The sequence below is a fragment of the Capra hircus genome, chromosome 4 (genome assembly GCF_001704415.2).
Source record: "Capra hircus breed San Clemente chromosome 4, ASM170441v1, whole genome shotgun sequence".
NCBI lineage: Eukaryota > Metazoa > Chordata > Mammalia > Artiodactyla > Bovidae > Capra > Capra hircus.
The window spans coordinates 51,343,949-51,357,407 of record NC_030811.1 but is presented as its reverse complement, the minus strand read 5'-3'; the positions used below and the strand labels follow the sequence as shown (position 1 = coordinate 51,357,407).

Below are 13,459 nucleotides of genomic sequence, written 5' to 3'. Positions count from 1 at the left end.
CAAGGTCTGGTCTGGTCCTCAGAGCTGCTCCCACTTCTGAACACCAAACACCTCCCCCCAAAAAAATATTCACAGCATGAGTATATTCCAGGCCAGAGGGGGAGAAGCAGGCAAAGCTGGGAACTGTGGGCAGCACTGGGGATCTGAGCACCCCCTCCTGTCCTTGCTGAAGAACTAAAAAGCATTCACAGCTCCAGGCAGTTTCCCTTCTTCTGGCATCAAAAGCTTTTATTCTCTACTATCTTCACAGCAGCGCCCCCATTTGCCCCCTTCCAGGCTGCAAGACCCTACCTGCACCCCGTTTCAGTTCTGCCAGTGGCTCCCAGAGCACCTTCCCTACCCCCCGCCTCTCCTCGGGAATTTGCCTTTGTCTCTTGCAGACACCCATGGGATCCGGACTGACCAGCACCCTCTCAGCTTGGCTCTCAAGAAAGTGGGAGGCACTGGTTCTGTGGAAGAGAAGGTCCCTATACCGACCTTTCTGCGGTGAGCCCCCCTCTCCCTGGCATCAAGGGGAAAACTGATCTAATTGGGAGAGGGGCTGTGTGCAGCCAGGGTTGATAGCCTGGCGTCCCCCGCAGCCACTGCAGCCGGTCTGCTCAGGCACAAGCTGAAGTTGACTGCCAACACTGCTATAAAACCCCAGGTCTGTCTAGAACTGTTTTCGGTTCTCCTAGACGCCCCCGGGCTCAATTATAGTCTTAAAAGCCCTAATACAAGTGCAAGAATTTGTTTGCCTTCACCCAGGGGCGGGGCAAGCCCCGCAGTGGTGGCGCCTTTGTTATGGCAAAGTCACTGAAACCCCTCAAGCATTCCTTTTGTTCGAGGGTCGGGGTGGCGGGGACTGGGTGGGCTGCTGGGAGAGAGTTGGAAAGAGCCAAAATCAGCCTGGGAATGACTTAAATACTGCTATTTGAAAACCTCGCCTTCTCCCTTTTATATTCAGTCTTCAAGAAAGAAATGCTGTAGAGAAATAAATATTTTGCCTTGTTGGTCGCCGATGGAAATAGAAGTTGTTGTTGTTGTTGTTGTTTTTTTTTTGCTGCAGGGCAATCCTGCAACTATGATTCCCAGCTTTAGGAGGTCTCAAGCTACCCTTCCCAAACGACCTTTCCCACCAGACCTTCTCACTCACACCGATACTGCCCTCTGCACAAGCCATTGTGGACAAATACGTCAAGCTGAAGATGCACAAATAATTTTAAGTTCAGCTCATGGATTCAAGGGGCATGGAAGTTCTTGCAGCAAATCCTGAATAAAGAGTTCATTAAACCAATGTGTCCCAGTAGTTTGATTTGTGATACGCAACCCCTGTAAAGGAGAGGGGTAGGAGCCACATAAACATGAATGCTAATAAATTAGTTCACTACAGAGTAATTACCCGATATTATTGATATTTACAGCGGGTATTCAAATGCAATGGTGGGCCATCATTTGGAGAAAATACATAATGAGAAATTTCTTTTCCAGTGCAATACATGATTAGATTTGTTATTGAGTCAGTTACAGTCAGCTCAGCAATAAATAAATAAATCGATGTTGACACTTAAATACCAAAGATCTTAGAATTTATACTCTAAATCTCCCCAAGATATATAAATACCTTCAGCTATTTCCTGGATGGGGAAAGGGAAAAGGTTATCCTTTTTCATTTTTCAACTTTCCTTCAGCCGCATCCAGCTCCTTCCAAGAAGATAGGTGTGGGGAGGCCTCAGAGCCCGGCCCCTCCCAGCTCCTGGCCCTGCCTGGCTGCTCTATGCCCTCCTCTTCTGCTTCTCCCGAATATTGTTCATTCAGTCCTGAAGGATGGCAAGCAGTTTTCACCATCTCAAGTTTCTGTCTTTCCTCTTCCCAAGAAAACCTAGACTCATCCTAGCCGCCATGACCTCTGTATCTTTAGTTCAGACCTAGCCTTTTCAAAGCGTTCTTTTCATCGAAGGTGCTGGGAGTTTCAGAAGGACATCTCTTTTCTTTGGCATTGTGTCCCTTCCGTGGGATGAGCAGCAAGAAAGGCCTCGGTCCTTTTGAGTTTCTGCCCTGCACATCCCTGGCCCTCAAGCTTTGCAGAGGAAAGGAGGCGCGCTACCTCTTTCTCAGCCACGGCTCCCGGGCCCTCGCCCCCTGCTCATTTCCCCCCACTCTCCCTGCAGGTCTTGAGCTCAGATGTGGGCTTCGGGAAGGTGCAGCATACCCAGGAGTAGTCTCCTCGGATGTCAGCGCCTGTGAAGCCGCCCAAGGCTCGCCTCAACCGCGTGGTTTCCCGAGTCCTCAGCTCCGGAAGACCCGGCGGGCGGATCAGTGCGCAGCGGCGCAGCCCCCGCGTCTCTGGCTCTGTTGAGTCCCTCCGAACCCCGGCAGACAGCGAGAAGGAGCGGGTTTCTCCAAGGGCAGGGCGTGGGGGTGAGGAGGCCGGCAGGGAGAATGAAAGGGAGGTGGATCCCGGGTGAGACGAAGGCCCTTCCGGGACCTGCGGATCCCTGACAAACCGCGGGGGAAGCCGCCCTGGTTGTTGGTGGTTTAGGGACGGAAGGCACTAAAGCGCTTCGGAAGTGACCATGAATGCGAGCGTGTAATCAAGTCACCGTGCAAATCGGGCAAGCCACGAGGCAGTCACATCCACGGCTGCGAACCCTGGCCCCGAAGGGGGTCCAGCCAAGATCGGAGGCAGAGGTGGTTTCCAGAGCAAGCCTGTGGGAGGGGGACAGCGCAGAAGGAGGTGCGAACGCGAGCCTCCAGGCAGATAGATTCCAAGACCACGCACGGGCCACGCAGCGACGAGCTCCCACCCGGCCACCCCCAGCCTGTGGCATCCCTCACCCGGGGAGAGGTGGGTGGCAGTTGAGCTCTCTCACCGCCCTCGGCGCACTCAAGGGCCAGCACCGTGCAGCTGAGCACAAGCAATTGGCACGGGGTAGCACCCAGCCTCGCCGCGCGCCGGGAGGCCCCCCAGCCAACATGAGTTACACCGGCGATTACGTGCTTTCGGTGAGAACACCGAGTGACGATCTGTTGCTTCCCCTGAGGTGGCTACAAAGAAAGGAAGCCGGGGAGGGAGGGGGGGAAAAAAGGAAAGGGGAAAAAAAAAAAAAAAAACCGGACTCGCTCGCAGCTTGTCAATTTCAACATCGGGTCACATGACCAGCACCTCCCTGCTAAGGATGGGGATAGATTTCCACGTCAGCTTACGTCTCCAAATTTCTACTTCACGGATCCGCTTCAAAGAGGCAGCTGCAGTGGAGAATCATGTTAAGCTCGGCTACTGCGGAGAGCCCAAGGTAGCCCAATGATGGATTTTGATGAGCGTGGTCCCTGCTCCTCTAACATGTATTTGCCAAGTTGTACTTACTACGTCTCGGGTCCAGATTTCTCCAGCCTCCCTTCTTTTCTACCCCAGACCCCGTCTTCGCGCCCAATGACATACTCCTACTCTTCCAACCTGCCCCAGGTCCAACCCGTGCGCGAAGTGACCTTCAGAGAATACGCCATTGAGCCCGCCACTAAATGGCACCCCCGCGGCAATCTGGCCCACTGCTACTCCGCGGAGGAGCTCGTGCACAGAGACTGCCTGCAGGCGCCCAGCGCGGCCGGCGTGCCTGGCGACGTGCTGGCCAAGAGCTCGGCCAACGTCTACCACCACCCCACCCCCGCCGTCTCGTCCAATTTCTATAGCACCGTGGGCAGGAACGGCGTCCTGCCGCAGGCTTTCGACCAGTTTTTCGAGACGGCCTACGGCACCCCGGAAAACCTCGCCTCCTCCGACTACCCCGGGGACAAGAGCGCCGAGAAGGGGCCCCCGGCGGCCGCGGCGACCTCCGCGGCGGCGGCGGCGGCGGCGGCGGCAGCGGCCACGGGCACGCCGGCAACTTCAAGTTCGGACAGCGGCGCCGGCGGCTGCCGGGAGGCGGCGGCGGCGGCGGAGGAAAAGGAGCGGCGGAGGCGCCCCGAGAGCAGCAGCAGCCCCGAGTCGTCTTCCGGCCACACTGAGGACAAGGCCGGCGGCTCCAGTACGTATAAAAGGCAGCGCGCCCTGCGCTTTATGAAAGGGGAGTTGGAAGTCTAGCGCAGCACCGCTGTTAAATTTTTATATGCTGTTTTATAAGCATATAAGGTTTATGAAGGGCCTTTAGGTTTTCCCCCAACAAAACTTTGTTATAAAAGGCGGGATCACGTGGCGAGTGCTGAAATTGGCCGTGAAATACCCACCGGCCAAGGCATGCCTGCAAAAAAAAAAAAAAAAAACAAAACACAAAAAACCTCCCTTTTCCCCTTTTTTTCCCTTCTCGGCTCCCAAGCCTAGCAGCTCGACCCCGCTCGGGGCCAGCTCGGGGCTGGGGAGCCGGAGGTGGGCGCCTGTAAATTCTCCTTGCAAGGGTTCGGGAGCCTTTGATAGCGAGGTAATCCGGAGATTTTTATAAAAGCCATGTGTTGCGCCGGGACTCCAGTCCCGGCCGGGATTCAAAGGCATCGCTGTTTAACGATGGCGCTAGGAGCGTGTTTAACAGATAAAATAGCCCGCTTAGCTCCAGCAATATATTAAAAGAAACAAATTAACCCAAAGTTGGCCTTTTTGTCCAAAGGAAGCCATTTTCCTTGGGCGCAGTGGCAATTACGTGTGCTGCCTTCTGTCCTACTGCATGTTACGATTGTTATTCAATCTGTCAAAAGCGGGTTTTTTCTTTACTTCTGGTGGTGTTTTATTGAAAGGGGTGCAAGTCGAGCCTGCCCGCAGCTCTGGGAAACCCCTCTGTCCTCCAGCCTATCGGGGACAGCACCCCAGCCCTGCCAGAGCACCAGGATGGCTGGGTGGCCTTGGTCCTTAGGGAAGGCCCGGGGTAGGGGGCTTCCGCTACCCCCTCCCCAACCCGCGGAAGCCAGGGGGCTGGCCGGGGAGGCAGGAGCTGATGGCCAGGACTTAAGCTGACAAAAGACCCGGCAGCTGCCCCCAGATGTTAACGAGGGCCGAATCCCGCCGTAGCCGGTAAAGTCTGGGGCTGGGGCCGCCTTTACTGCCTCGGGACTCGGCCGCCCAGGTGCTGGAAGGTGAAATGGTCGTGGGCGGCTGTTTGTTTAGTCTGGCCGGGCTGGAGGCAGCCGGCACCCCCCACTCGCTGCTTTGAAAGCGGTTTCCGCGGCACTAACTCGCCTGTTGCAGTGAGGAACCCTCCTTTCTGCTCCGGAGCAGAGTAAGCAGCTTCCCTGGGGGCCTATCTAAGGAGCTCGCTTTTATCCGGAGCTGAGCCTCCTCCCGCAGCCTTTCCCCCAGCCGGCAGTAAGAGCCTGAAGGCAGGGACCTAGTGGGGGGACCTTGCTTGGGCTTGGGTCAGGGCTTCCATTCCCTGAGGCCAGCCCTTTCCCTTCACTTGGAGCTCTGGGATGGATTGCAACCGTCACACCTGGCTCACTCCCTGCCTCTTTCGGCCTTCACAGGTGGCCAAAGAACCCGAAAGAAGCGCTGCCCCTACACCAAGTACCAGATTCGGGAGCTAGAGCGCGAGTTCTTCTTCAGTGTGTACATCAACAAAGAGAAACGTCTTCAACTATCCCGCATGCTCAACCTCACTGACCGTCAGGTCAAAATCTGGTTTCAGAACAGAAGAATGAAGGAAAAAAAAATTAACAGAGACCGTTTACAGTACTACTCGGCCAATCCGCTTCTCTAAAGGCTCCAGCCAGCTGGACCTGGGTGGGGGGCTTCATACACAGGAGATTATATGCAGATTTTGCCCTTGACAAGGTCAAGGCACATGGTGACTTTTCAAGAAAGGAGATGTGCAAGAGAGGAAAGGCAATACACGGAGACAGCCTGGAAGGAGGCTGCCCGGTGGTGGTGAAGATTTCTAATGATACTTGGATTCAGAGAGTTGTGCACCAACAACGAGAATGAATGGTTTGGGGCCTCTGGTGGTTCACCTTTGGAGACTGCTAGAGCTATGGGCTGGGTGTGGTCTCCATCAGGGACTGGGCACCCTTCCCAGCCCCCCAGGGAAAATGATCCCAACCCAGGACCCTCCACATGGAGCCTGGTCACCTCTAGGACCCCTGTGTCAAGATCGCCAAAGCCAATTCAGTTTGGGAAAAGGAGAAGAAGGAAAGGGGAGGATTCCTAGATGTCGGATTGGGGCTGCTTTCCAAAGCTAATGTGAAAGATGACTGGATTAAGAGGTTGATGCAAGGTGGGAGAGAGCTGTTGATCCTTGAGGGGAAAACTAATTTACCATCCCAGGTGGCATCACGGGCTCTCTACTCTTCCTAGCCACTCACCGAACTGTCCTAGGCCCGAGCTTCTAGCAGTTGACTGCCTTCTGCAACCCACCTAGTTTTTCCTACCGACGAGGGTCTTCGTCTGGCCTGCCACTTTAGGCCTAAAGCCTAGTGGCAGAGCAGACCATTCCCTGAGGTGGAAGACATCAAAAAGCCTAGAGGCTGCACCCAGGCCGCTGGCCCCCGGATCCCTGCAGGAAATGCCTGTGGAGTGCGGCAATTTGGCAAAGTCTATGCCACACTTAATTCAAGCTTGGATTTGCTCAGTGAAGCGGTGGGCCTGGCCAGCAGTCCACAGCTATAAGGGGCTTGAGTCTCCCAAACACCCAGTTTCCACGCCGCACTCTGCCCTTCGCCACCCCAGAACTGAGCTTGGAAGCTTTCGGTGACCTTCCAAGAGCTCAAGAGTGATTTGGAATTATTTTAAAAGATAAATATTATATTATATATATATATTTCCCTGCAAGAACCAAAGTGAATTTTAAAAGATGCAATGTAGAGGGGGGGAAAAAGATGATGAGAATATTTAAAGGCTCTATCTGTTTACAGTGTTCCACGGTTAAACTCACTCACTGCTAAAAATATTTGAATGTATGCTTCATACAGGGATGGTGTTCAAAAGACTTGTAAATAAAGGAACCATAACCTATTTTGTTTGAATACTTTTTTTTTCCCATTAGTTGATTGCCTTTGGGGTATTAGAGGGGATGGGAAGGGTGTTGGGAATGGTCTTTTTAATTTTTTGCAATATTTGAAAAGCATTAGGGAGATACTCTGAGGTAGTTCAGCCAGTCAGGGTCTGGGGACCTCAGCTGAGAAAGGTAGACACCCTCCCACTAAATCTCCTCTGCCTCCACATGTGAAGAAGCGTCTGGTGGCTCTGCATGTAAAGGGAGTAATGCCCTGTCCTCCGTTCTAGCCCACCTCGTAAGTCGCACCATGTATATAGGCGACGGGGCACAAGGAAAATAAAGACTGTGGAAACTTGAGTATTGGGTCCTGGTGTGACATTCCTCTCCCTACTCGCCTTTTACTGCCAAATGTCACCCCCACCCCCCCACCCCCCCACCCCCCCACCCCCAGCACCACTGTCTCCTTAGGAAAGAGGCAAGTTACGAGGCCCCTGAGGAAGTGGGGAGGTGGCTTATTCAGGGTTTAACTCCATTAAAGCCAGGCTTAGGAAGTCAAGGTGAATGACCAGGTCCTTTGGGGAAGTGGGGGTCTCAGGAATGAATGGGGTATCCCAGGGCCTGGAATATGGGGCTTCATCCCCTCAGACTGACCCAGCCCTGAGAGAAAGCCTTGGGACTTGAGTTGGCCAATGGGTCTGATCCCAGGCTGGGCTCACTCATTTCCAGACTAGAAGGCCTGAAGTGGAAACACTCTAGGGTGCCCTGGGGAGCCCTTCAGCAAGGGGGAGACTGGTCTGGGTACAAAGAGCAGACTCACAGGAGTATCTAAGGGCGCTTTCTCCCCAGCTCTCAGCTGAGGCTGCCTTTTCCCTTTGGGAAAAGAAAGATGCTGGTTTTCTTTGTTTCCTGCCTTTGAACTTCTGCCTTAAATTTGGACATCACCCATAACCTTGAGGGGCAGGGTGAAAGGCCAGTGCCTTTTGTTTGTCCACCCCACCCCCACCCTCCACCCTCCACCCCACCCACCCTCACTGCCTCCCACCCCACCCCACCCCACCCCACCCCACCCCATCCCACCCCACTCTATCCTATTCTCTCTCCCTAGCCACCCAGGCAGGATCAGAGAGAGCAGCAGAGGGGATGGAATTTGGAGACAGGCCCCAGACCCCAGACCCCCGCTTTGTTTATTTGTTTGTGTGTTTGTCTAACTGGCGCGACTGGGGAAATCAAGCTCAAAGGGAAATGGGACAGACCCCGAGATGAATGTCTAGGTTGATAGACACACAGAGGTGAACAAGGACTCTCCTGCGGGGCAGGGAGGGAGCGGACAGGGAAGCCCAGGATTTAAGGAGAGACTTCCTTTGGGACGGTTAAAGATTAACCAAAGTCTCAGAAGTTGCTAGGGAGAGTCTAGCCAGGAGGACTGTTCGAAGGCGGGCGGCGGCGAGCGGGCGCGGGTTTGATTTCTGAGCCCTATAAAAGCCCATCCTCCGATGGCTGTGACAATGTGGTCGTAAACCCGTCCGGGGCCGGCCAATTTGCATATTTGGAATGCGCCGCTATAAACCCGGCTGGGGTTTTGCAGCAATTTCTTAGATGTAAAAATGAGATCTCTTTAGCAGCGGGCTGGGCACATTCTCTCCTTCTTGTCTCTGCCTTGAGCCTGCTCTCCTCTCCCCGCTGCGGGCTGGAGTTCGGGCCGGGTCTAGGCGCTCGGCCGCCACGAGATGGCGCACTTCCGATCAATGTCAAAGCCGCCGGGGAGCGGGGAACCCCAGCGCGATTCTTGGCCTTTGTTTGCTTCTGATACTAAGAGCAGCACGTTACCTTATTTCACTTGTCCCGCTCTCCTCCGTATCAAAAAAAAGGGGGCTCACCTTCAAGAAGTGGTTGGTGCTGTAATTTAAAGCAACGCGCTTTCTCTAGGCCTCGCAGGCGTCGCGGCGCGGAGAAGCCAGCTGTCCCTTGGCAGTGATTTCGGAAATGTGTCAAGGTAAGAGGCCCCAAGTTTAGCAATTTCAATCTGGCTGGGGCGGGAGCGGGGCCGGGTGTCTGAGCAGGGCTGGCGAAAGTGGCTGGGTGTGTGAGCTCGGGGGTGACGCTATAGGCGCTCAACCCACCCCACCCCCCTTCTCCCAACGCTCCCTAAGGTTGGAAAGCAGGGGAGGCCCCACTGGAGAAGTTGACGGTTTTAACTCTCTGCGCCAGCATTTCACCTGAGGCGATCTTTAGATTTTGTAGAAATACTCAGAACGGGATGAACAGGGATGGGGAGCATCTTCCTGGCTGTGCTGGCATACAGGCTTATGGTGGTTTAAAAAAAAAAAGGAGATGGCGGGACTGGGGAAAGCAGAGTTTCTCCTCTAAACAATGAAGTGGTCAGCGACTGTGGTCACTGGGGCGGGCTTATTCCCTGGGGCAGAAGTCAGGGAAGTAGCTGATTTCCTACTAGGTGCGTTCTCTAGGTTTGCCCAACAGACTGGAGGTAACCTTTGTTCCAAAAAAGGCCAATTAGGAGAAGTCGCATTATATTTTTGAGGCTGCCAGAGAAACCTGTGTTGCTTATTTGGACTGTACCGCTATAAACCTGGCTGGAGGTTTGCAGCAATTTTCTTAGATGTAAAAATGAGACATTTTGCATATTTTGTGAACGTGCAAAAATTGTATTGGTAAATACATTTCCCCAAGGCTGGAAGTGGGAATAAACTCTGATCAAACAATCTCTCCATCAGAGTTGTCATAAAACAAGTTTAAAATAATCATGTCACTTACATTTCGGAAGCCAAACTCAAATTCCCTCTTTTTCTATATTTAAATTTTTTATTCCAGTGTGTTTTCATTAGTTTCTTGAAATGATTATTTTCTTTTTACAAATATACCGTGCATGGGTTAGTGGGGTGGGGGGAATCTTAGAGAAAGTAGATGCTGCTGTGTATGAGTGTATAATTTTGCCGATCACAGTCACCAGGCTTTATTGAGTATGGTCTCTCAAACTCTGCCAGAATAAAGCAAGGAGTGGGCGCCCACACAGTGCTCTTTGCAGCCTGAGCCTTTCCTAATATCGTTTCCAGGCCAGAGGCAGTTTATGATGGACAAAACTGAGGATACTGCAATTGAGGGGTGTATGTGAGGCATGTACAAAAAAAGTCTCCAACACTTCCCCCATCAGGAGAGAAGGGCCGGTTCAGTGGTTGGATTTAGAAAAAACTTTTAAGCAGGTTGTTTAGGGATAGGTTGTTTAGGGATAGGTTGTTTAGGGATAGGTTGTTTGATTCTAAGAAGACATCAAATACTGCATCCCTGAAAATGCTGACATTCTTAAAGACGAATGGGAGAATCAGGTCTTTGCTCCTTCCAAAATTTAAACTATGCGGTAAATACATGAATTGAAAAAGTCCAGAATTTTTGTTAAAGCCGAATATGTCAAAGTAGCATTTATTTTCCCTCTCCGGGGCTGCATCTCCACTCCACAGCCGATCAGATAACACTGCACCCAGAAAGCGCTGAGAGCAACCTCCAGATACGAATTGTTTACTGGCTATCTCAATCTCAGTGCCTGGTATTCTTTGTAAGATTTTTAAAAATAATATCAGTTTATTATTTCTCGTAGTTTGCAAGGGCCTACTCAGGAGAGGGAATGCAGTTTCTGTAAACTGCAGGGTAATTCTCAACAGAGGGCTTATTTCACTAGCCTGGCATTTACTTCAGCTCCATAGCTGAATGGGGTGTAATGAACCAGGTAGAAATGAGCAATATTTACTCCTAAATAAAATGTGGTCCCCGGCAACTGCACAGGCCTGGTTGAAGCAGGCAGACACTAGAGAGTTTTAGGTCAAAGGCATTCTGACCACCAAGAGAGAAATTCGGCAGTTGGGAAAGAGTAGGAAAGAGAGAAAAAGGAGGCAAATGGACGAGAGGGAGAGAATATCCAGAGGCCGACCATTGAATTGCTTTTCTTAATTTCTTGGGGGTGGGGAACCCTGGGAAAGCTGAGATGATCAATAAATGGAATATTTTATTGAGGAAGGTAACACCTCGGTGTTACAGTCTGGGGAGTGTGGAGCCTTGGGGGCAGTCGGGGATGCTGGGAGCTCCGAGACTAACTGAGAAGGCAGCAGGCATTTGACTTGAGCTTCTGTTGTGTGGATATCTTCTTGTCCAAACCAGCGGGGCAAGCCAATCTGTGTCCCAAGTGCATCCATAGGTTCTCCATTCACTCTCGCTCTCGGCTCAGCAGTAGAGGCAGAGTGGCCGACCTGGGCCAGAGAGAAGATCCCACACTGGCTTACTTATTCTGTTTTGTTTTGTTTTTCCCCAAGCAAGAAACAGCACAACTCAACATCCCATTTGGCTTATTAGAAGCGGGGAAAAAGATGCTAGGGAGAAACATCCAACTCTCCCCAAAGGTCCGTGAAGACTCAAGTGCCAATGCCATGGTCTGTGAGCTCACAGCCGGCTTTCCGCCTTCTCTGCTCTTCAGCTGCGGTGGCCTTCTCATAAGACGAGGCACCAAAATGATTATTTGTAACCTTGGTTGGAGTGTGCATGCTCTTGGATCCCAGTCAGCCTAGAAGGCCATTTGGCCACCCTACAGAGCTCTGACTAGACAGGGCCCGAGCGCCTACAGCCGGGAACCCAGCTTGTCTTACAAGTCAAACTAGCAGGGCTACTGAATTCCCACAAGGAAAAGGCTTTGGGGGGGGGAGGGGGATGTCTGTGAATTCCCTGGAAATGACTGGGTCAAATTGTGGGAATACACAGATTTGCATTTTTCACAGGGTAAGAGTCGGAACATGGCCTTAGATTTACCAAAGGGGGTCCAACTTTCAAAAATATTAAGAAAGACAAGTTTAGATCATTGTCTTTCACTTTATTTTATTTAGCCTCCACTATCTCAAGCATTTTTCTCCTGTGGCCACCGGCCCTTCTGAACCTGTGGCCTGGGAAGATGCTTTTTGCATAATTTTAACTGAAAACAACCCAGTCCTGGCCCACTTGCCTGCTGGGGCTCATTCTTCTCTAGGGACCCTCTCCTATGCTCAGAACCTACTTCCCCCTGGGCAGAAATTTCCTGATAGGCATGAACTGTACTAAAGGGCAAAGCCCCCTTCTCAGCCAGTCCTTGGCTTTGTGGCATTTCCCAGTAGCACTGCTGAACACAACAGTCCCAGTCAGTTTCACTCTCCTGACAAGCTGGGTAAGGACCAAGCCCATCTGGGGAAAGGTCCTAGGCTGCCTTACTCTGAAACTTCTGGTCCTCAAGTTCGTTGACCTCGTGGGCCTAGCCTGATGAAAATTTGCCTTGGCCTTGTGCGTTTGAGGCGTTTGAGCAATATGGAGAGCGAAGGACATTTCCTGATCTTGGCACCGATCCCTTACTTGATTCGGCGGCGATGCTACTGCCGCCTCAAGATCCTGTCGAATTGGAGCGAGTTGGCGCTCTCCTTTCCTACCTCTCTCTCTTTCCTCTCCCTCTCTCCTCTCCTCTTTTCCTTTCTTTCTCTTTCTGTTCCTCTCTTCTCTACCCCAGAGGCCCAGTCCGCGGAGCCGGTCTCCCCGGGGCGCAGAGGTAGAAGTGGCTGGAGCGCAGCGCAAGCAGTGGCGCGGCCTCCGGGTGCTGCGCGCCGAGCGGAGCAGCCGCTGCCGGCAGAGACCGCAACTGCGTGCTTACATCTCAGAAGCCAGCGCCGGGGCTCTGCCGCCTGCTCTCCCGTACGCTCTCTCTGGGTCCTCTCAGGCTCGGCTTCCTCCTCCGACTGGGTTCATACTGGGAAGAACAAGGCCAAGTGCCTGGCAAATCACTCGGGATGCAAGGGTCTTTCCCCGCCGCCGCCCGCCGAGGCCTGAGCGGTCTGCTTCCCGGGATGCCGGCGTCAAGCCCGCTGCAGGGGCCGGAGCTGGCGGAGCGTGCAGGCCTGGGGCATCCTGGAGAGCTCTAGCCCTAGCCCGCAGGCCCGGGACAAGGCAGCGACGTGCTGGGCTCCCTGGATCCGGCCGGAAAAGGCCGCGTTTCCTGAGACAAGTATGAGGCCCACACTTGGGGGGTAGCGCCCTGAGCCGGCCCTTTCCAGTTCACCGAGAGCGCGGTCCCTACGACCAGGGAAGGAGGAGGCCTGGGTGTCTATTGAGCAAAGGGCCTGGCCTCCGAACGTGCCTATAACTGGGCCACAAGCCCAACAAGGCCTCACAGGGAACGGATTTCCTCACCGCGGGCCTCGTTAAAATGCTCACACCACGGGCGTGAGGGCTGCCCCATCCGTGGGTTTGGAGGGGAGGGGGGAAGAGGGGAGGGGACAGAGGCAGGAGTGTGGTGACACTGGTTCTTGTAGCCTCCGTGTGCGAATGCCAAGGCTAAAGGGAGAATTCGAGAATTGGGTGGCAGAGGTGTTCGTTGGCCTACCCCACCCAAGTTTCCCCCTCCAGGTCTTCCCCTCTGGGTAAGCCAAAGACCCTCAAGATCAACACTTTTTTCACTTCCCCCCAAAAGGCGTATGAGCTTGGAGGCTGCAAGGGTGATGTGGCTGTGGGGTGCCTGGACCTGGCTCTGGCCTTGGAGTAAGGGTGGG

At 53.1% G+C, this 13,459-nt stretch overlaps 1 protein-coding gene across 1 annotated transcript; it reads left to right on the top strand.

Moving 5' to 3' along the window:
* HOXA11 (homeobox A11) lies at positions 3,130-6,866 on the top strand. The gene is made up of 2 exons (XM_018047092.1): positions 3,130-4,004; positions 5,428-6,866. Exons 1-2 carry the CDS (start codon positions 3,284-3,286, stop codon positions 5,658-5,660), a joined length of 954 nt encoding a protein of 317 aa, XP_017902581.1. The 5' UTR covers positions 3,130-3,283; the 3' UTR covers positions 5,661-6,866.

Bases quoted from the DNA above. Each gene is read 5' to 3' on its own strand.
- HOXA11 (XM_018047092.1), top strand. From the start codon at position 3,284: ATGATGGATTTTGATGAGCGTGGTCCCTGCTCCTCTAACATGTATTTG. The intron at 4,005-5,427 runs GTACGTATAAAA...CGGCCTTCACAG, and splicing joins GGACAAGGCCGGCGGCTCCA to GTGGCCAAAGAACCCGAAAG.